The 24,664-nt window shown below is 38.2% G+C and overlaps 1 protein-coding gene across 7 annotated transcripts in view; it reads left to right on the plus strand.

Annotated features, from left to right (window-relative positions):
* The window catches only part of ctnnd2a (catenin (cadherin-associated protein), delta 2a), a 363,719-nt gene that overhangs the window by 66,644 nt on the left and 272,411 nt on the right, over positions 1-24,664 (plus strand). For 6 of the 7 annotated variants that reach the window (XM_047350531.1, XM_047350532.1, XM_047350528.1 and 3 more), the window contains exon 2: positions 10,048-10,178. The exons of the other annotated variant lie outside the window; for it this stretch is intronic. In XM_047350531.1, the coding sequence (XP_047206487.1) occupies positions 10,050-10,178 (129 nt within the window). In that variant the 5' untranslated portion in view covers positions 10,048-10,049. The remainder of the gene's footprint in view (positions 1-10,047; positions 10,179-24,664) is intronic. 7 annotated transcript variants of the gene reach the window in all.

Below are 24,664 nucleotides of genomic sequence, written 5' to 3' on the forward strand. Positions count from 1 at the left end.
TTGAGTTTTCCTGGTCATGTTTTGCTTTTAATCCTAGGATTAGCTGGCAACCTGTCCAGGCTTTAGCCCACCTCTTGCTAAAGTGGCTGTTTTAGACGACGGATCCGATATGACTTCAGTACAACATTCGTGTAGAATTAGTTACAAATTCAGGAGCTTACGCTTCAACTAAGAATCCTAAAATTTTGACATTCTGGGTGATTTGTGTTTTTCGTGGTCTCTGTGGAATATGGGCTTATGCCGTAGCAGGTAAAACCTCCAGTTTACCCTGAAAACCCAAACAAGATTAAATTACAGGGCAACAGTGACTCAGGTGGTAGGGGTTCTTCCTGTGGGTTGCCGGTTTGAATCTGCACTCTTTGTCTCTTTTGTCTTCTTTGTGTCCTTGGGCAAGATACTTCACCCGCCTTGTATGTCAGCCCCACTTCTATTGGTCTGCCGCAGGGCAGCTGTGGCTACAATGTAGTCTACCAATGTCGGTGTGTGAACGTGTGTATGAATAGGTGGATAACTGATTGTAGGGTGAAGTGCGTTGTAGTCCTTGGACTTGATGAATCGCTATACAAGTGCAGGCCATTTGCCAATTTATCATTTAAACAAATGTTAAATGAGAGGTGCTTAGTGTTTATCTTAATTTTCCTTAATTATTTAAATATAGTCATATGTTCAACTTGTTTTCTCTTTTTGCACTGTGAAGCATAAGCTGAGGATTTGAATTCATTAGGATATACGTCGTAGTTGCATACTTGACAATTCAAAGTCAAAAAAGAACCTGTTATTCATATATTTAGAGGGTTTTTGTATTGTTTTCTACTTTGTTTTTTAATTAATTCAGATGAGGTTGAGTCTTCGTTCATACTGTCTAAAACAAAAAGCTGCATCTAAGTTTTTCATGTCTCAGCATGGCTTTACCAGTTAAGATGTCAAATGATCATTCCTCACCAGTTCAATGAAAAGTCAAATTTTATTCTAATCAGTATAAATGTTCTACAATAAAAAGTGCCCTTAGAGCTGCAAAACCTAATTTAAGGTTTTTGTGACTTCATATCCTGCAGGATGGAACATGTCTATTGAACAACAGCTTTACTGTGCATGCTAACAATAGCCTGGGAAGGTCATTTGAGTGCTGGAGTATTATGACTTATAATGGCAATTGTGTTGGCACTGGAACTACCCCTGCAGCAGCCAATATACAGTGAGCCAACTTTGCAATTTTCTGAGCACAGCACCTGCTGGATGCTAATCACAAAGAGTTTGTGTGTGCTCTATATATTGAATTACTGTCTTCCACAGGCAATGGATGTTTTGATGCATGCAGTGTCTCCAAGGTACAATTACTGCAGGGTTGAGTTTTTGTTTTCTGTCATTCAGGTAATCCTGTCTTACAAGGCAACATTTCTCAAGGACAGACATACTTGTAAATGCTTGCTGATATAGCGAACATTGGGAACGCTGCATAATATAGCATGTGCTTATTAGGTTCAATCTTATGGGGTAATGTTATACTTCTTTTCTGCCAATAAATGCTAACACAATGAATTTCCCTAATTTGTTTACATCTTAATTTAGCAGATTTTCACATTTAAGTTACAGTACAACAAACATGCAATGTTTGGGCTGTAACCAGTGATTAAAGAAATCTGTGTATAAGTGTCATTAACCTTTTGGACAACTTTGAACTTAGTCTACTGTTTTTTACAACTTGGAGCATAGATATCCCTGACTTCATTACACTGTACTCTATTTGGGAGTGAAAGAAGAAGAAGGGGGCTGACCTTCCCTCTATTCAGGACCTATCCAGGTCTAGGGTCAGGAAAAGGGGAGCTAAAATTTCTGCACACCCCACACACTCTGGACATAAACTGTTTAGGCTTTTACAGTGCCTTGCGAAAGTACTGGTCAACATCTTGCCACATTTCAGGCTTCAAACATAAAGAAATAAAATTCAAATTTTTTGTGAAGAATCAACAAGTGGGACACAATCGTGATCTGGAAAGAAATTTATTGGATCCGTCAAACTTTTTTAACAAATAAAAACTGAAAAGTGGGGCGTGCAATATTATCTGGCCCCCTTGCATTAATACTTTGTAGCGCCACCCTTTGCTGCAATTACAGCTGCAAGTCGCTTGGGGTATGTCTCTATCAGGTTTGCACATTGAGAGACTGAAATTCTTTCCGATTCTTCCTTGCAAAACAGCTCGAGCTCAGTGAGGCTGGATGGAGAGCGTTCGTGAACAGCAGTCTTCAGCTCTTTCCACAGATTCTTGATTGGATTCAGGTCTGGACTTTGACTTGGCCATTCCAACACCTGGATACGTTTATTTGTGAACCATTCCATTGTAGATTTGGCTTTATGTTTTGGATCATTGTCTTGTTGGAAGATAAATCTCTGTCCCAGTCTCAGGTCTCTTCCAGAATGGTCCTGTATTTGGCCCCATCCATCTTCCCATCCGTCTTCCCATCAATTTTGACCATCTTCCCTGTCCCTGCTGAAGAAAAGCAGGCCCAAACAATGATGCTGCCACCACCATGTTTGACAGTGGGGATGGTGTGTTCAGGGTGATGAGCTGTGTTGCTTTTACGCCAAACATATCATTTTGCATTGTGGCCAAACAGTTCGATTTTGGTTTCCTCTGACCAGAGCACCTTCTTCCACATGTTTGGTGTGTCTACCAGGTGACTTGTGGCAAACTTTAAAGAAGACTTTATGGATATCTTTGAGAAATGGCTTTCTTCTTGCCACTCTTCCATAAAGGCCAGATTTGTGCAGTGTACGACTGATTGTTGTCCTATGGACAGACTCTCCCACCTCACCTGTAGATCTCTGCAGCTCATCCAGAGTGATCATGGGCCTCTTGGCTGCATCTCTGATCAGTCTTCTCCTTGTTCGAGATGAACGTTTAGAGGGACGGCCGGGTCTTGTTAGATTTGCAGTGGTCTGATACTCCTTCCATTTCAATATGATTGCTTGCACAGTGCTCCTTGGGATGTTTAAAGCTTGGGAAATCTTTTTGTATCCAAATCCAGCTTTAAACCTCTCCACAACAGTATCTCGGACCTGCCTGGTGTGTTCCTTGGTCTTCATGATGCTCTCTGCGCTTTGAACAGAACCTTGAGACTATCACAGAGCAGGTGCATTTATACGGAGACTTGATTACACACAGGTGGATTCTATTTATCATCATTAGTCATTTGGGACAACATTGGATCATTCAGAGATCCTCACTGAACTTCTGGAGTGAGTTTGCTGCACTGAAAGTAAAGGGGCTGGATAATATTGCACGCCCCACTTTTCAGTTTTTTATTTGTTAAAGTTTGACACATCCAATGAATTTCATTCAATGTCACGATTGTGTCCCGCTTGTTGTTGATTCTTCATAAAAAATTAGAATTTTATATCTTTATGTTTTGAAGCCTGAAATGTGGCAACAGGTTGACCAGTTCAAGGGGGCCGAGTACTTTTGCAAGGCACTGTACCTTCAAGTTGGCACTACATAGTGCTGTCTGCTAAAACCAGCCGCCACAGAGACAGTTTATTCCCCCAGGCTGCTTCTTTGATGAACACTTGACAGTCAGAGTTCCAGAACAACACCATGCATACTGGGACTGATCTCATGTTATATTCCATTGTAAAGTCAATTGTGTATATATGTAAATTTAAAAAAAGATATTAATTATTGTTAAGAGCAAAGTGTACTGGAGTCAAATTCCTTGTTTGTCTGTAAAAACTTGGCAATAAAGTTGATTCTGATTCTGAAGATGAAGTGAAGATATAAACTGAGAAACCTTTAGGACAAACTTTTGCTTTTTTATGGAAAAGAGTCTTGATGCTTTCCTTAACAGTACATATTTAAATTAAATTACTATTTAACAAAATTAGGATTTTATCCAAGGGTAGCACCAACCCCATAGTGCTTTAGGGTGATAGCAGTTCAAGCAGTCTCAATTTTGTTTTTGTTTTTTATGATAAATTCACCCCTCTTTTGCTTTCTAACAAGTAAAGCATGAAATATGTGACTATAACTGTTTGAGAGTTGGGCAACATTAAATCCAGCCTATGTGAGCAAAGAGAGGTAGTACATTAGACTTAAATAAGGTGGCAAAGGCCAGGATGCAAATGCTAGATGATGACATAACCAGTATGCTAAATGACGGATAACATCATGACCAATATATTATTCAAGACTTGACAAGATTGAAGAACGAATAATATCTACCATATATTTGTAATTTGAACTTAGGTCACAAGGGCTGAGCTACGAACAACTTAACGAAGTGGCCCATCATTGGGTGTAACAAGATCTTGGGGCAATTCATCCTGTAATATTAGAGCTTGACCACATTGCTCATCAAGGTAAAGTCTGTCTTATATAGTGATATTTAGTTGCTTTAAGCCTGATTTTGTCTGGTGAAAATAAGCATGTATTCACCAGAACCTGAACAGAATATTTCTGCACAAAACATTCTATAAATAAACATCCTTAAACAAAGTTTGAGATTTAAGAAAATGTTATTCTTGTCTAAAACACACAAAGAGCACATAATTTTGCCATATTAGGAGCAATGTAGAGTAAGACAAGCAAAATAGACCAGTCAAACCAGGACATAAGTTTTTTACAGGGATTACAGATTCTCAAAGTGTATTTGTCAGTTTGAATGTATGTGCTCGTACGTCTGTCTTCAAAATCTTTAATTTTATACTGTTGGCCAGGACATCTCTTTCCAAATATTTAAAAAAAAACCCAGAGGGGGAGATTTTTTGTTTTTCTCAAAAATATTCTATCTATCTAATTTTTCTAACTTGTTGTTTATTAGTTCATCTTGTAAGTGTAATAAACCATTAGATCTGTAATGCAATGAGAACAGACAGTATTACTAATCATAAGAAGTGTAACTAATAAATGTTCTGTTACATATACTTGAGCCATTGCTATGCCTGGGTTTACTGGCACAACAAAAGCATAAATAATATAAATTGTCACAAATGTGAAATATTCAACTAAAGAAAACAAAATTCCTCTTAGAAGCAACAGAAGATGCAAAAAAGAAGCTAAACTTCCCCAACAATTTAGTTGTACAGGTCCTTCTCAAAATATTAGCATATTGTGATAAAGTTCATTATTTTCCATAATGTCATGATGAAAATTTAACATTCATATATTTTAGATTCATTGCACACTAACTGAAATATTTCAGGTCTTTTATTGTCTTAATACGGATGATTGTGGCATACAGCTCATGAAAACCCAAAATTCCTATCTCACAAAATTAGCACATTTCATCCGACCAATAAAATAAAAGTGTTTTTAATACAAAAAACGTCAACCTTCAAATAATCATGTACAGTTATGCACTCAATACTTGGTCGGGAATCCTTTGGCAGAAATTATTGCTTCAATGCGGCGTGGCATGGAGGCAATCAGCCTGTGGCACTGCTGAGGTCTTATGGAGGCCCAGGATGCTTCGATAGCGGCCTTTAGCTCATCCAGAGTGTTGGGTCTTGAGTCTCTCAACGTTCTCTTCACAATATCCCACAGATTCTCTATGGGGTTCATGTCAGGAGAGTTGGCAGGCCAATTGAGCACAGTGATACCATGGTCAGTAAACCATTTACCAGTGGTTTTGGCACTGTGAGCAGGTGCCAGGTCGTGCTGAAAAATGAAATCTTCATCTCCATAAAGCTTTTCAGCAGATGGAAGCATGAAGTGCTCCAAAATCTCCTGATAGCTAGCTGCATTGACTCTGCCCTTGATAAAACACAGTGGACCAACACCAGCAGCTGACACGGCACCCCAGACCATCACTGACTGTGGGTACTTGACACTGGACTTCTGGCATTTTAGCATTTCCTTCTCCCCAGTCTTACTCCAGACTCTGGCACCTTGATTTCCGAATGACATGCAGAATTTGCTTTCATCCGAAAAAAGTACTTTGGACCACTGAGCAACAGTCCAGTGCTGCTTCTCTGTAGCCCAGGTCTGGGGAATGCGGCACCTGTAGCCCATTTCCTGCACACACCTGTGCACGGTGGCTCTGGATGTTTCTACTCCAGACTCAGTCCACTGCTTCCGCAGGTCCCCCAAGGTCTGGATTCGGCCCTTCTCTACAATCTTCCTCAGGGTCCGGTCACCTCTTCTCGTTGTGCAGCGTTTTCTGCCACACTTTTTCCTTCCCACAGACTTCCCACTGAGGTGCCTTGATACAGCACTCTGGGAACAGCCTATTCGTTCAGAAATTTCTTTCTGTGACTTACCCTCTTGCTTGAGGGTGTCAATAGTGGCCTTCTGGACAGCAGTCAGGTCGGCAGTCTTACCCATGATTGGGGTTTTGAGTGATGAACCAGGCTGGGAGTTTTAAAGGCCTCAGGAATCTTTTGCAGGTGTTTAGAGTTAACTCGTTGATTCAGATGATTAGGTTCATAGCTCGTTTAGAGACCCTTTTAATGATATGCTAATTTTGTGAGATAGGAATTTTGGGTTTTCATGAGCTGTATGCCAAAATCATCCGTATTAAGACAATAAAAGACCTGAAATATTTCAGTTAGTGTGCAATGAATCTAAAATATATGAATGTTAAATTTTCATCATTACATTATGGAAAATAATGAACTTTATCACAATATGCTAATATTTTGAGAAGGACCTGTACATTATTCATTAAATTAGAATATGTGTTCCGATGAAGCTCGTTTGTCAGCCCACATTTCAGTATTAATATTTTTTTATGTTTTTATTGGTCGGAAGTAATATTCTAATCTTAATGTCATGTTTTCATTAGCTGTAAGTGGAAAACATCAGTCTGTGTGTAATCAATCTATAGTATAGAGTGTCACAGACAGAGAGACAGAGAGACAGACAGAGAGACAGACAGACAGACAGACAGACAGACAGACTGACAGACAGACAGACAGACAGACTTAGATACCTTTTCTCACTTAATGGGTCTCTTTATTTTCATGACTATTTACATTCTCATCAAAGGCAACCCAACTTAATAAACACACATGAAATTATAGTAAACAAAAAGTGTGAAAAAACTAAACATTTTATATTTTAGATTCTTCAAAATAGCCACCCTTTGCTCTGATTACTGCTGTGCTCTCAGCAGTTTCTCCATGAGCTTCATGAGGTGGTCACCTGAAATGGTTTTCCAATGAGTCTTGAAATAACTTTCCAGAGGTTCATAGAGAGATGGCCAATGGTTAATATTTCAGTCATCACAACAAAGGGCGGGTACTTCAAGGAATCTAAAACATAAAACATATTTAAGTTCTTTTACAATTTTTTGTTCACTACATAATTCTATATGTGTTCATTCACAGTTTAAATGCTTCGGTGAGAATCTATGTACAATGTAAATAGTCCTCAAAATAAAGAAAACCATGGAATGAGAAAGTGGTTCTAAAACTTTTACCCGGTAGTGTGTATACATTTATATTGTAGTATATTGAAGTTGGTCACATAACAATGAGTGTAACAGAATATAGTGGGTCTGCAAATCAAATACCCAGTCTAGTCTATTAGCTAATGAGCTAACATGAAAACAGGCTCCTTGCTAGACAGGGTGATGTTGTTAAATATCATATGCTGGTGAGAGGCCCTGCAGATAGTAATTTTTACTCTTGCTGACAAACACTACTTCTGTGTCTGGCATCCCCGCTCCTGAGTGAAGATGAGTCACCAGAGCTTGGCTCCTGAACAACCAGAAATCCCAACAAAGAGCAAACTAAACGTGTTGGCTGGTGCTCACGTTTTTCCTGAATGAAACAGCCAAATGTGGAAGTTAGTGAGCAGCTGAAAGACATTTCTTACTGCCTTTGTGAACTCCTACATTTGTTTCCAGTAGCAAACAATTCTTGTAATGAACCAGCAGCCACAAGCACCAAAACAATGAGTTTATTAAAATACTATACTGGTCCTTCTCAAAATATTAGCATATTGTGATAAAGTTAATTATTTTCCATAATGTCATGATGAAAATTTAACATTCATATATTTTAGATTCATTGCACACTAACTGAAATATTTCAGGTCTTTTATTGTCTTAATACGGATGATTTTGGCATACAGCTCATGAAAACCCAAAATTCCTATCTCACAAAATTAGCATATCATTAAAAGGGTCTCTAAACGAGCTATGAACCTAATCATCTGAATCAACGAGTTAACTCTAAACACCTGCAAAAGATTCCTGAGGCTTTTAAAACTCCCAGCCTGGTTCATCACTCAAAACCCCAATAATGGGTAAGACTGCCGACCTGACTGCTGTCCAGAAGGCCACTATTGACACCCTCAAGCAAGAGGGTAAGACACAGAAAGAAATTTCTGTACGAATAGGCTGTTCCCAGAGTGCTGTATCAAGGCTCCTCAGTGGGAAGTCTGTGGGAAGGAAAAAGTGTGGCAGAAAACGCTGCACAACGAGAAGAGGTGACCGGACCTTGAGGAAGATTGTGGAGAAGGGCCGATTCCAGACCTTGGGGGACCTGCGGAAGTAGTGGACTGAGTCTGGAGTAGAAACATCCAGAGCCAACGTGCACAGGTGTGTGCAGGAAATGGGCTACAGGTGCCACATTCCCCAGACCTGGGCTACAGAGAAGCAGCACTGGACTGTTGCTCAGTGGTCCAAAGTACTTTTTTCGGATGAAAGCAAATTCTGCATGTCATTCGGAAATCAAGGTGCCAGAGTCTGGAGTAAGACTGGGGAGAAGGAAATGCCAAAATGCCAGAAGTCCGGTGTCAAGTACCCACAGTCAGTGATGGTCTGGGGTGCCGTGTCAGCTGCTGGTGTTGGTCCACTGTGTTTTATCAAGGGCAGAGTCAATGCAGCTAGCTATCAGGAGATTTTGGAGCACTTCATGCTTCCATCTGCTGAAAAGCTTTATGGAGATGAATATTTTATTTTTCAGCACGACCTGGCACCTGCTCACAGTGCCAAAACCACTGGTAAATGGTTTACTGACCATGGTATCACTGTGCTCAATTGGCCTGCCAACTCTCCAGACCTGAACCCCATAGAGAATCTGTGGGATATTGTGAAGAGAACGTTGAGAGACTCAAGACCCAACACTCTGGATGAGCTAAAGGCCGCTATCGAAGCATCCTGGGCCTCCATAAGACCTCAGCAGTGCCACAGGCTGATTGCCTCCATGCTACGCCGCATTGAAGCAGTCATTTCTGCAAAAGGATTCCCAACCAAGTATTGAGTGCATAACTGTACATGATTATTTGAAGGTTGTCGTTTTTGGTATTAAAAACACTTTTCTTTTATTGGTCGGATGAAATATGCTAATTTTGTGAGATAGGAATTTTGGATTTTCATGAGCTGTATGCCAAAATCATCCGTATTAAGACAATAAAAGACCTGAAATATTTCAATTAGTGGGCAATGAATCTAAAATATATGAATGTTAATTTTTCATCATTACATTATGGAAAATAATTAACTTTATCACAATATGCTAATATTTTGAGAAGGACCTGTATATAACACATCAATATGGGATGGAGGTGTCCTTCACCACCTCATGTGGTCTTGACAAAGACCCACATGTTACAGTATGTGTGTTTGTTTTCCCCTAGATAGCAATCACTAGAGACTCGTGTCTCTGAAATCAATTTTCCGACATGTATCACTTGCCTAAATAAAGTACTTTAAACTGTGATTAGTGGGCCATCTCATTTTAACAAGTCTACCAGGACCTCTGTTTGTAAAGTAACATACTGAAAGTGACAAGTCTAGTTGCCTGCTTATGTGAATTGCAGACTAATTAATTTTTGAAAAAAGTTGATGTTTGTGTTATTTACATGCCAAAACCACTCATTGTGAACACATTATTGTGACCTCAGGGTTGTTTTGTTTTGTGCTTGACTTTTTTTTTAAGTCTTAGTTTTGCTTGATTACTCATTATTTATATATTATTTTTTTTTCATTCCAAAAAACTGTTTGTGATCAGATCCTGGAGTTGTGATGTAATATCAATGTTGAAGTTTAAGCATGGGCCATTTTAAATATATATATATTTTTTGTGTGTGTTTGTGTTAATATTAGCAATGCCGGTGCCAGACCAGCCAGCAGAGCAGGAGAAGGGGGCTATGGTTCCCCCTGTGATGCCGGCCCCCAATGGAGACAGACCTGAGACAGAGACAACCTCATCCATTCTTGCATCTGTCAAAGAACAGGTAATGACCCGCTCATACTGAATATATGTATGTTGAAATAGTTCCAGGTCTGTTTTGTATTTTGTTTTTAATAGATTGGGGACTTTTTCTTTTTCGGTTTCTCTTGCCCTTGATCATCTTCTCTCACCTCAGCCTGTGAACAGCTTGCTAGGAGGCAGGGCAGGAGGCTATCACTGTTATTCAGAGAAACAGGCCGTCTGTGGCTTTAAAGCTAAAGAAGGAAAACAGAGATTGATTGGTGCCATGGGACTGGGAATGTAATTGAAGAAAATGATGGAGATTATGGGAAGAGAGCTGTATTTAGTATAGACGTAATTCAAAGGGCCAATTTAATCAAGGAAGTTGCTTTACGGTCAGTGTTGGAAGGTGACTGTGCTGCTGAAAAAAGACAGGGTCATTGCAGGAAAAACACTTTGCAGATTCATGTTGTTTTATGTTGATCTAACACACAATTCATAGAAAGAATAGGCTATGTTGTGTAGCTCCAATTTTCTGCTGTTATTACTGTGATGTGTTGATTCATTATGGTGGACAAATGTTTGTTTTGACATGAGAGAAGAGTAGAAATGTAATCTGGTTTAATCCTGACTTTTTAAGACCTTACCTGATTCATGAACTTGGTATGAAGGTTACAGAGTATAGAATCTGTCTGCTTCATTTTGCAATTAACATGTTGAACCATGCTAGCTTTTATTCAAGCTGGCTTTATATTTGTAACCTTACAAGTGCATAGTCAGCATAGAGTTGTTTTCAACTTTGTACTTCAGAAACGGTTAAGTAAATCACCTAGTATGTTACAAATCTCAATCCTTTACATACACTGCCTATAGTTACAGAACTCTCTGGGTCAGAGTATAAATTAAACAGTTCAATTGAATGAAACTGTAATACTTGTTCCTTTTGGCCAAAGAAATGCCCAAGTTAAGGATTTTAGGATGTCATGCATGACAATAAGAGTAGCACTCAGATAATTTAGAACAAAGTTTAGAACAAAATGCTACTTTCTAGGAAAAAAGACTGAAATTTAGCCAGCAAAGATTAACTCTTCTTCCACAGGAAATTATCTTAATTAATGATATAAAATGTTATTTTAGCATCAAACTTGGGACAATGTGTATTGTGTAATTGTGTTTGTAATGTTAAACTGCTCCACAGCAGTTGCTTCTATGTATTCACGTGGCATACCTTTCTGTCTTAGAGCGCTGCTGCACTCCTGTCTTTTTGCATGTTCATAGAATGGCCAAAAATTTAATAACTTTTAAACAAGGATTTTGTTGTTACTTATAGGAATTAAAACAGGCGGTCTCGGAATCAGTAAATCAAAGACATGTATTATCGATTTTGAAAAAATTATTTACGTGGTATTTATTAACATTTTAATAAAAAAATATTATTTTAGTTTTCAAATCAAAGAAGGAATGCTAAACATTTAACGATCTAAAATGTTGTATTTTTTTGTTCCCCCGAAGAAATACAAGAAATACAAATAACAAAATTACATCGAGCAATATGTGTGGTATATAGCTGTGCATCATTTATATTTTACTTGGCACATACATTGTACTCACAGATTTTAATGAAGATATGACTTTACATCTTGAACATTTAATGCATTTTTCTTAACATGCTTCACCCCCCCCCCCCCCCCCCCCCCCCCCCCACCACCCCTGTCTGAAAGCTGCATAATTAACCTAAAAGAACAAATAAAGCAAATACAGAAGGCTTTCTGGATTGTCAAGTTGTTTCATTTCACCACAGCTATTTTCTTCCTTTAGATTTTAAATGTTAGTGCTGTGTAGCTATCACTACCTATATAGCCGACTCTCCGAAAGACTGTTCAACTTTACTTACACCTGTGTTATTCAGTGCAATCATTAAACAGTGTTGCTCTGATCTCTTGTTGGTGTTTCCTGCCACTGGTCAAACACATGATGGAGTGGTGACTATGGGGTGTACTATGTTGCTCGTACATCATTCTGTAATGCATTCACTCGCACTCAGATGTCTGATATATAAAAACTTGCTCAAATGGTATATCTGTTTACGTTCCACATTGCACTTAAATATGTTATCTTTTTTAGGCATTGTTTTTCCTGTAATAAAATAATCAATAATACGTTAAAGTCCGGGGCTGCACGGTGGCGCAGTTGGTAGCACTGTTGCCTTGCAGCAAGAAGGTCCTGGGTTCAATTCCCGGCCGGGGGTCTTTCTGCATGGAGTTTGCATGTTCTCCCCGTGCATGCGTGGGTTCTCACCGGGTTCTCCGGCTTCCTCCCACAGTCCAAAGACATGCCAGTTAGGTTAATTGGTCCCTCTCAATTGCCCTTAGGTGTTTGAATGAGTGTGTGTATGGTTGTATGTGTGTTGCCCTGCGATGGACTGGCGACCTGTCCAGGGTGTACCCTGCCTCTCGCCCATAGACTGCTGGAGATAGGCACCAGCTTCCCCGCGACCCACTATGGAATAAGCGGTAGAAAATGACTGACGTTAAAGTCCCAGCTCTACTTTGAACATATATCTACTAAGGGAAAGAATAAATTCAGGTTTAACTGTACAGCTTTGAAATCTACCCCATTTAGTTGCTAAAACAGAAAGTCATGGTAACAAATAAAGTACAGCCCCTTTTAGACATTAATATTGTAGAATTAATAGTTTCTTTTCTTTACTTTTACCAATACTTTGCTGTGTTTTATGCCATAGTGACACAATAAAAGCAATATTTTGACAAACGTATATTTTAGCTCCATCTTTCTTCATTAAATGTGTTGTGTGCTTTTGTACATGAACAGCCCAATCATAAACCCTTTGAATTGAAAGAGTGTGCTTTTGTTTGAATATGAACATATAATATTTTATGCCATAGTGTCAGCACCCTAAAACATGGTGAGATTTTCCATTTTGCTCATAGAAGGACATCATGACCAATAACTATTAATCTATTATTGAGATTCACTTCTTTGAAATCACAAGCACCAAAAAAAAGTTTGAGGCTGCTTGACGTTTTATTCCACAATAAACAGACATAGAGATATTCCTTTCTGTGAAAAATGTTTTTTTGGATTTTCTTTTTTTTTTTTTTTTTTTGCGTATAGCATTTATTGTAAGATTTCCATTAATTTAATATCACAACATTTTCAATTTACCATTGCCACATGAAGGCAAGTGCTCACAGTGTTTTATTTTGCAAATTGCCTTCATTAATGCCTTTTTGCTCAGCCAGACAGCTCACAAATGTCTGCTTTTCAGTGTAGCTTGCTTTATTTATCCATGCAGTTTTATCTAGATATAAATCTACATTTGCATCTTCTTATTGGCTGTGCAAATGTAATAAAAGTTACTCAAGTAGGAGAAATGACTAAAGAAACTGGGCCATTGTGATGTATTTCTCTTTTGCTTTAAAACATTTCTAAATAATTTACTTTGAGTATAATAGTTTTCAAACAGTTAAAAAAATATGGTTGTATGGTAAAACCGTACACGGCTAGTTAAGCTAGTTTAAAGCTTTAGAATAGAATAGAAATGTGTCTTTCTTGTGCAGTCATAGTAAAAACAGATTTTTGTGAAAACTGCTACATATGCTAAATGTGTTTGAGAAAGTAACAAAAAAGCTTCTGGAATCTACATTATTTGGTTGCTTAAATTTGAAGAAAAACCATAAGACAATGGAAGCTTTTCCTTAGCACAATAATAGTAAAAAGAAAGTATAAACTCTTTACATCGTAGTGCTTTCCATATTTTCTATGTATGGAGGTTTTTTGTGGTGTACTTTAATTTTCCACAAACCTTTCTATTTTGACATAATCTTTATTTGATTAGTAATAACATGGTGGAGTCTGGTGTGTGATTTTGTGTAGGTATGTGCATGTTCTTGCTGGTTTTACTGAAGGATGATGTAAATAAGGAGATAAACATTTGTTTTCTAAATATATCTCACAGACTCTCAAATACTGGCTGTTCAGGAGTACATGCCTGTCTGTATTGTTCCAGTAACCCAGCAGTCCTACTCCCACCTTGGCACATTATCCCTCCTGACCGACACCTCTCTGTGGTGTCCCTTTTAGTGTGCACACATCTGAGCAATATATGCATGACTTAGAATTAATTTGATATGCGCCATCTGTTAGCCTTTTTGCTTACATATATTTAAATTTGTGTTGCAAACAGTGAAGAAAAAAATGAATAAAGCAAATGCGGTATGTTCTCGTTGGTATTATAAGTTCAAACCTAAGGTTATCAAATGACCTATTGAATAAGAAATGGATGGTAAAGAATACCAAAATATAAAAACATCAATGGATAAAACAAAGATTTCCTCAGCGATTATGATGAAAGTTATGTTTTTCTCCCTGTTGGAAATGATACTCCAGTTTCTGAGTGCAAAATCAATAGCAATGACATCACTCTTCTCAAAACAAAATAAAAACCAAACACCGATGTAACACTTGAAACGACAGCTTATTTAAATATGTTTAGTAATGTTTAGTATTCAGTAGTGTCTTGATTACTATTAATTTCTAATAACTCTTAATTTCTTCTTTTTTGTCATTGTCAATATGGTACTGACGGGTACCTTTTTATAAAAAAAAGTATACTTCTGTGTTGGTAGTGGATTTTCTGGGAAGGGGAATGAAGGGCAGCAGACATCAACTTTGTATACAGCAAAACCTCTTTTTTTATATAAAGAAAAATTGGCCTCTTTCACTTGAATTAAAACAACCATTCCGCTTCTTTTTTAGGACTGAAGTCCAGTGATCTTAACTGTATTGGTGGACTTTAAGCATGTCGTATGTGTTTGAATTGTTGCATGTCAGCTGTGCCGTCGGGTTCCTTATGTATGTTAGCCTGTAACAACTGTAATTTTAATAATTTTCAAGTTTTGAAAACAACTGAAGTCTTCACATGTCCTTTTTAATATCTCTCTACATACAATGCTTTCAAGAACAAGTTTACAAAGGAACGGTACTACAGTGAATACCAAAAAGTTTTAGAATTTCCGTTTTATTACCCAAATGTATAATATAGAAATACTTTACTCAGTGTTATTACCTGGGTCCTTAATTTTGTCTCATTATTTGTCAGTGACACAACCAAAGTAAATTAATTAAACTGTGGTATTTTTCACAAAAGTTTAAATTATTTCATCAAGATATCAATACATTTTTGTCAAAACAGGGCATGGCTTCTTTAATAGTTAGGTTATAGGAAGAAAATACTGAATTACATTTACCGTATTTTCCACACTATAAGGCGCACCGGAATATAAGGCGCACCTTCAATGAATGGCCTATTTTAGAACTTTTTTCATATATAGGGCGCACCGGATTATAAGGCGCATAGAATAGAAGCTACTGCAGTCAAACGTTTGACTGGGGTTGCGTTATGCATCCACTAGATGGAGCTGTGCTAAAGAGAATGTCAACAAAACAGTCAGATAAGTCAGTCAGTCAAACTTTATTAATACACTACAAACCAGCGTTCTGATAACTCCATTCACTCTCATGGTAAGGTCTCCTCTACATAGAAATCTATTGAATAGAGCCAACCGCACGTTAGGAATGCATTGGAGTCTATGAAGTTGAAGTTGAAATCAAACGTTAGTTAAAACGTGAAAGGGAACTTTTCCCTGATTCAGTAAACACGTAAAAGAAACAGTTTGATGCACTAAATCAAACGTTAGTACATTCACAATATAGTAGCGTTAACTGTTGAATTCTCTCGCTGCTGCTCTATTCCCATGTTCGACTGCGTAGCTGACAGCCTTGAGTTTGAACTCAGCATCGTAAGCGTGTCTCTTGAAAGGTGCAATTTTGGGGTCGTTATACACACACAAGTGGTGTTGGACTAGGAGTAAGCAGAGTACAGGTGTTTACCGCTATTACTTCGGCGACACCCCTGACTACGGCAGCCGTAATGCTGCAAGCGGTGCGGCTTTGTAGTTTACCAGTCGTACTGAAACATTTTGACAGAGCGCCGTGTACAACCAGTATGGATCAACCAATTGATCCATTTATAAGGCGCTCCGGATTACAAGGCGCACTGTCATTTTTTGAGAAAATGAATGGTTTTTAAGTGCGCCTTATAGTGCGGAAAATACGGTACTCACATTTCTGTTAATAAGTACTATGGGGTGTTTTATGAAATAGCTTTTAAAACTGCATAAATACTTTTACTGAAGCAGATTTTGTTTTAAATATTTCACTTGGCTACATTCTAAGTCACATCCTTTGCTATGTAAAAATGTACATGTTAAAAAAAAAAAGACAAGTAAAAATTGCACATCAATATTTTGTCCAAACATTGACAACTAGAATCTGGGAAGCATTCCCAGCCTGCTAGTGTTTGGAGAAGAGGGCATGCAGCCTTCAGTCTGTTTTGCTCTGTGTAGCTACAGTATGTCTGCTACTTTTGTCCTGCTAATCGACACTTTTGGCACAACATAAAGAAAGTCTTACTGTGATTGTTTGTACAAGAAAGAGCACTAAGCACTTAGATGCACACACAGCAGTGGAGGCCCAAGTGGCAGCAAAATCCTATGCTGCTGCAGGTAAACTTAAATTATGAATAAAACCTCTGACACCACTCTATCAAAGTACAAAGAAGGCAGTGTTTGCCTAAAGAAATGGAGCTTGCAACATCTATGAACTCCACATTACGCCTACAGCATGTTGCAGAAAAAATTAAACTGTTGTGCTGAAAATTTTAAATCAGTTTAGCTCAGTTCGGGGCTTTGATTATCTGATAATTCCTCATGAGATAATCCTCTAAACAATTTTGCCTAGTCTGGTAAATATCTGGTTAAGATTAATTTTCTCGCAAATGATGTTGAATGGTTGATTATATTCAGCCTGCTTCAATACATTTTATGATTTGCCATATTGTACCAGCAGATAATCAACACTCGAGCTGAAGGCTGTTGAGAAGTTCTATGCATTAAACAGGCACCATTGATTTGGATTTCTTGTGCTTTCCTTAGGCAGGTATACTGCTTTGGGGCTGGTTTTTGCAAGTAACTATCTTGCTTTTGTTTTCTTCCTGGCTACATTTGGCTATGAAATGTGATTTCATTTTTTGTTGCTAATGAACTTTTTTTCATTTGTAAAATAAGTTTGCAAGCATTAATTAAGAACATGCCAAAAAACAAAAATCAACAATTTTTGTATGGTTGTACTGCAGGTCTAGTTTCCCTAGATGTTTTTTTTTTTTGGTGTTTCATAAAAACGCTCGGGCATTATCCAGGTGCCCATTGTCATTACACAATGCCCCCACCAATCTCCCTGAGCATTAATAACTCCATTAAAGCCCTTCCAGCTGGCCAGATATATAACCGATTTGCAGATTGTGAATGCATGGCTCTTAAATACAGCATCACAATTGCAATCTTTTGCTATTGTGATGAAAAAAGGTTACAGAGTATTGTGATGTTATATGTATGTATGTATGTATGTATGTATGTATGTATGTATGTATGTATGTATGTATGTATGTATGTATGTATGTATGTATGTATGTATGTATGTATGTATGTATGTATGTATGTATGTATGTATGTATGTATGTATATATGTATGTATGTATGTATGTATGTATGTTTTTTTTAAAGCCACAAATTCATATTTTGTTCTTAAAGTTGATGTTTTAGAAGCTTGAAAACAAGGATTTGAGCTAGTTTGACAAGGGCCATCTCCTAAACCGCTGCTTTTGCGAAGTGTTCCCAGTGGCTAATATCTATCAAAATCATCCAAGTAAGGAACAGTAAGGAACCGGTGACAAAATAATTTCTCATTATTGCAAATACGGGAGCAAAGACTGGGTCGTGTAGTCCAACAGACGAGCCAACCATGTGGATGCTACATTGACACGTACCTATTTTTGCAGACCACATACACCTTGACGTGGAATCAATATTTGGTGAGGGCTTTTGTTCTCTTTAATGAGATAATAACCCTACCTTAGAGCACAATGGCCAATTGGTGTATTTTGTGCAATACATACTTATATAAAACGTAAAGTATGAAACTGACCTTGTCACTAAATGTCTATGACACTGGTTTCATGTTATTGAATGGCAAATTAGAATTTGGCATTATTCATAAACTTCAGTTTTCAAGAACTGCCATTTGATGGAAGCATTTACTGTGTTTGAAAGAAGCAATGTTTTCTCAGAGCTGGGTGGTAATGTTTTCTGTTCTTTAGACTGTGATTTATTCTGTAGAGTGCACTCCACTGAACTTGAGAGTGGGTGAAAACTTTTCTTTTTCTAGTGTCTTTGTACAAAGTTTGAATACTGCTGAGATTAATTAATGTGCCAATTGACTACACTTATTTCAACACTTATACATATTGCTGTTAAAGGGATTTTGTGAAAGTGTGCAAGTTCAGAACTTGCTCTAAAAGTAATTAGCATTTCTTTGACATTTGTGTATTTTAGCAGAGAGCCTTAAGTTTCTTGGGATTATTAATCATCTGTTTTAAGGTCATATTGAACGGAGAGAAATTACCCCCCTACCAGATAAAAATTACTTTAAAATCTGAAATATGTTATTAAGAGGAACAAACTTCAACATGCAAAATGCAAAAGACATAAAAAAATGTAAACTTGTCATAACAATATGATGTAAAGCCTGCATTTGGCTTTCAATACAAGTCTATGCTCCCTTTGAACATGGAATTAATCTGCTAGATTCCCAGCCAGTGGTTTTAGTTTAAAAACAAGGCTTAGTCCTTGTTTTACTGATTTATCTCTTGTGTCCTTCAGTATTTATATAGATCACATTGCCATTGAGGGAATTAGCCATTTTAATTAGTGGGCAGACCTTCCATTTTGTGTATATGTAGGACTATTTAATTGCACAAATTTTGTACATGTGCATCATGTGGATAAACCTGATTCAATCTAAGAGATACGTTCATTGTTTGATACACAAGTAATTGGTTCAGATTTAAGAGGAGATACATTCAGCAGAGAAATGGAGTTTTGACGAAAATTCAGAATGAAAGACTCACCTTCACCGCCCCCACCTTCCAATGACTATTCTGTGCGTCTCCCGGCCTTCCAATCAGCATCCTGTCCGTCTGATTCTCCATCCAATCACCTTTCGACGCCTCGCTTTTAAAGGACCTTCAGCCGTGTTCATCCTCGCTTGTCAGCTGAGTTCATCCCTCCTCCACCCCACCTCTACCATCTTCCTTCCCATCTCCTCCCGGCTTCCTCGGTCCCTAGCCGTCAATCCACCACCAGTATCGGATCAGGGGGAAGACATCTCTAAATCCAAACCTTATAAATGTTCATCTTAAGCTCATGTTATTCTCAGCATTCATGTCTTCCTCCCAGGTCCGAGCACCAAAGAAATAACCATGTAATCACACATCATTAAAACCTTTCTAATTGACATCCCTTTTCCTTGTGAGTCTTTTCAGATTGAAATAGGAAAACATACTTGTTTTATGCACATACTCACTCAGAGGAAGAAGTTATCTTATAATACTGAAAACCAAACCTAGATCAGAGGTCCAGTTTTCCAGCAGTTGCCTAGTCAGTCATTCATTCATTACAGAACAGGACTGTGTGTGATATGCAATCTTTTTGTCTGTGCCGGTAGTCTTTGAGTCACTCAAATGCCAGGTGCAATTTTAAGAGATGTATATTTGATGATGACTTATGGCTTTTAGATGATATTAAAAGCTGCCAAGGTGACTTGTAATGATTTTGTACAGGTTTGAGTAGGAGGTATGTCACAGTACCAGTATTCCCTTACTCTTTGAAGAAGCATTTGTGGGAGACCGGGGCACAAAAAGGATGGTATTAAGTTGCTTCAATGTGGTTCTGAAGTAATGTGGCTGGGGAATAATTATTCGCCCAAAGGCTGTTTTGTTCTTTGCCACAGTTATTGCATGTGCTATGTGTTGGTGTGTGTGTCTCCCAGAGGTTCTGCACTCTCTCATTTAGTCGACCTCACCCAGTCAGCAACCTGAATTTACTGTCACCATCATCATAACTACTAGCTTGCAGACGAAATCCCACTTTACTACCATAGTGTGGGCCAGGAAAAGACATATGAATAACAGGAATTAGCATGGAGACTTGATGAAACAAAGGAATAGGCTTGAGTTAAGAAAAAAGTGGATGGGAGCAACTTGCGAAAAGAAGACAGATGGTACAAATAGATTTTTTTTTTTTTTTAAACGATCAGTGGATGACAATGAAATAAAAAAGTGAAGATTTTGCTGTAAAGACATTGGGACCAACTTTTTAGATTTGCTTTTAGCAAAGGGCAAAAAACTCCTGGTAGACCAGAAAAGCAGTTATTTCATGTTTGCTCTATGTGAGAGAGGCATTATTATTATTATTTACTAACACTATGGTATTATGGTTTTCTGGTTTATTTAGATATGAACTTTCATGACTGATGATATGATTTCTTCCTTACAACTAAAGCACAAAGTTAGTTATTGTTATTTAAAATGTGTTCTAGTGTATTTCTTTAGCAGAGTACACATCACAGCTGGGCAAATCGTGATGTGTGGTTATGCATGTTCACACAGTATATTGCTTATTAGTTTAATATGTTGGTTGTCAGATAGAAAACTCTGACCTTCGTCCTTTACATGGTTGCTTCATCTTAAATTGAATCTCTTTGATTTTAAACCCTAAAAACTGGTGGGCTGTTCACTGTTTTTGCAACAACTTCTCTTTATTTTCTGAATGTTTCCTCTCTAGATGCTATTTTTACTTTCAAGTTCTGCTTGTTATATCGCTATACCAAGAAAGAGATAAAGACACACACTGACACTCTGTAGTGCTGAATGAAGTGTTTACAAATGTTACCTAATTATACTTAGTACTGTTTAGTTTATAGATTAAATATAACTATGAATAGGCATGGCCTCATATTGCGTTAATCAGTTATATAACTCAAAATAAAAGCATAGTTATAAACCTGAATGATTCTTTTTTCAACTTAAGGTAACATTTAAATATGAGTTCATGTGGAAACTGGTAAGTGTACATAATCTCACATCTTTAGCCTTGATTACTTTTTTCCATAATTCTTGCACAAAGTGGGGCCTTGCTTTAATATTCTTTAAATAAAGATTAACATTTTGAACATACATGAGGGAAATTATGCTTGCTGGCAAACAGAAGACATCTCTTACCTGTTTCAGACTACAGAATTCCACATAGGCAAATAATGAATAAATGCACCCCTAATTTGCACTCAAAGACACGTGTGACAAAAGTAGCATGTGTTTGTTTACTGCTTGATGTCTTATCGTGAGGCTTACATGTTAGGCTAAAAGCTGAAGTAAATGCTATGCTTTTTTAGTGGAAAACTCGTTATGCCATAGATACAATTTCAGCATCAAACTGCTGTGATGGTACAGGTATCAAAGTATGAAAAACTTTGCAAGTAAAAAAAAACAATCGCTAACTCATCTAGCATTTTGTTTAAGTCTTGGGTGAATTCAAAGGCTATTTTTACCAGCTGCCACCACAGATTTACTCTGATGAATGTTAACCAGAGTCAAAGAAAACTCAGAGAACATCTTATTCAATCAAGTACAGTATATTCAAATTCAACACTTTCTGCTGGTGTCTACAACAATGTTAATTACACTTTGGTTGTTGTTAAGCTAACCAATTTACCATTAAATACTAAATACAATTCTTTTTGTAGTCAGTGTCTCAAAGTAATGCAGATTAGCAAACACACAAAGACAAAATGTGTTTGTCTTTTGTGTGAGAGCACTTCATGCCAAGTAAGGTGAGAATGAATTAATGAATGAATTAAAAATATTTCTTTCATCGCTTTCACGCCCACCAATTATTGTCTGTTTCTCTCAATATATTAAAAGGTATGACAATATAAATACATACAATTTCCTGAATGTAAAGAGTACAACACAGTACAGACCAATTGTTTGAACACACCTTCTCATTCAAAGAGTTTTCTTTATTTTCATGACTATGAATATTTTAGCTTCACACTGAAAACATCAAAACTATGAATTAACACATGTGGAATTATATACTGAACAAAAAAGTGTGAAACAACTGAAAATATGTCTTATATTCTAGGTTCTTCAAAGTAGCCACCTTTTGCGTTGATTACTGCTCCGCACACTCTTGGCATTCTGTTGATGAGCTTCAAGAGGTAATCACCTGAAATGGTTTTCCAACAGTCTTGAAGGAGTTCCCAGAGATGCTTAGCACTTGTTGGCCATTTTGCCTTCACTCTGCGGTCCAGTTCACCCCAAACCATCTCGATTGGGTTCAGGTCCGGTGACTGTGGAGGCCAGGTCATCTGGCACAGCACCCCATCACTTTAACTTCTTGGTCAAATAGCCCTTACACAGTCTGGAGGTGTGTTTGGGGTCATTTTCCTGTTGAAAAATAAATGATGGTCAAACTAAATGCAAACCGGATGGACTAGCATGCCGCTGCAAGATGCTGTGGTAGCCATGCTGGTTCAGTATGCCTTCAATTTTGAATAAATCCCTAACAGTGTCATCAGCAAAGCACCTCCACACCATCACACCTCCTCCTCCATGCTTCATGGTGGGAACCAGGCATGTAGAGTCCATCCGTTGACCTCTTCTGCGCCGCACAAAGACACGGTGGTTGGAACCAAAGATCTCAAACTTGGACTCATCAGACCAAAGCACAGATTTCCACTGGTCTAATGTCCATCCGTTGTGTTCTTAAGCCCAAACAAGTCTCTTCTTCTTGTTGCCTGTCCTCAGCAGTGGTTTCCTAGCAGCTATTTTACCATGAAGGCCTGATTCACACAGTCTCCTCTTAACAGTTGTTCTAGAGATGTGTCTGCTGCTAGAACTCTGTGTGGCATTGACCTGTTCTCTGATCTGAGCTGCTGTTAACATGTGATTTCTGAGGCTGTTGACTCGGATGAACTTATCGTCCGCAGCAGAGGTGACTCTTGGTCTTCCTTTCCTGGGGCTTGATGGTTTTTGCGACTGCACTTGGAGACACTTTCAAAGTTTTCCCAATTGATCGGACTGACTGACCTTCATTTCTTAAATTAATGATGGCCACTCATTTTTCTTTACTTGGCTACTTTTTTCTTGCCATAATACAAATTCTAACAGTCTATTCAGTAGGACTATCAGCTGTGTACTGTATCCACCTCCTGCACAACACAACTGATGGTCCCAACCCCATTTATAAGGCTTGAAATCCCCCTTATTAAACCTGACAGGGCACTCCTGTGAAGTGAAAACCATTTCAGGTGACTACCTCTTGAAGCTCATCAACAGAATGCCAAGAGTGTGCGTAGCAGTAATCAAAGCAAAAGGTGGCTACTTTGAAGAACCTAGAATATAAGACATATTTTCAGTTGTTTCACACTTTTTTGTTCAGTATATAATTCCACATGTGTTAATTTATAGTTTTGATGCCTTCAGTGTGAAGCTACAATATTGTTGGGACCCACAGCCATGGATTTCAACATTAAACTCCGGTACAGACATTTCTGGAACTTTCAAGATAAATTGCATTTAAAAGACTTTCAGCACAACTTCAGAAGGAGGAAGGGGGGTAGCAGAGGACTTCCCACCTTCCCACAAGTCTTTCTCTTCCACACCGGTGACCATCAGGATAGGAGGGGAACAAAGTGCGCTGATGTCTTTTGCTGGCAAAAAGACATAAACTCTTCAAACTGGATCCAAGGAAGCCATACGATCATCGATCATGTGCAAAGATAAGTACGGATGAAATACTGTCTGTGTATCCGGTATTTTCATTAATGAACGGGGATAATTAAGGTACAAGCATTGCTTGACTGTCTCTCCGAGCCCCTGCAGATGCAAACGGTGATCGAGAGAAGACCCCGCAAAGAGGCGGTCTCCCAGCCTGGAAGGAAGACAGCAGAGACCGCAGCAGATAGGACGAGCCGCCCAGCTCTCCGGAGCTAACCCTTTTGTTCACAGAGCGAACGCAGAGGTTAGCTGAAAGCTAACCGCTTGTTGACTGTGGACGTTTCTTCAAGCTTCACCCCTTGGACAACGTTTCCTCACCATGGTTCATGAGGTTAGGTGTTTTGGGCAGAAACAGATTTAGGATGAAATGATCTAAACGTTTTTCATTTTATGAAATTTGTGTGAAACTCGCCTATCTTAGTGCTAGCAGGCTATCTGTAGCACACGGGCCGGTTTGTGTTCTTTGTATGTTTTAAGGTTAAGATAAACTTTATTTAAAGGGTGATTTTAAACAGAACATTGCTCATAACGCGCCGTCCGCGCTTATGCATTTTAACCCTTTTATTAACCCTGGTATTTTAAAGGTATGTGTTGATTCTGGTGCTAAGTAGAGGCTGACATTTTTTCGGGAGTCCCACGGGTCACGGGATTCCCATGGGAATCCCGCGGGACGGGAGACAGCATCAGTAAAGATCACGTGATTGGGATGGTACAGGATAAAAAATTAACGGGAGCAGACGGGAGCGGGAGCTAAGCAATGGGAGGGGAAATAA

Source organism: Girardinichthys multiradiatus, chromosome 21, assembly GCF_021462225.1.
Source record: "Girardinichthys multiradiatus isolate DD_20200921_A chromosome 21, DD_fGirMul_XY1, whole genome shotgun sequence".
Lineage (NCBI taxonomy): Eukaryota > Metazoa > Chordata > Actinopteri > Cyprinodontiformes > Goodeidae > Girardinichthys > Girardinichthys multiradiatus.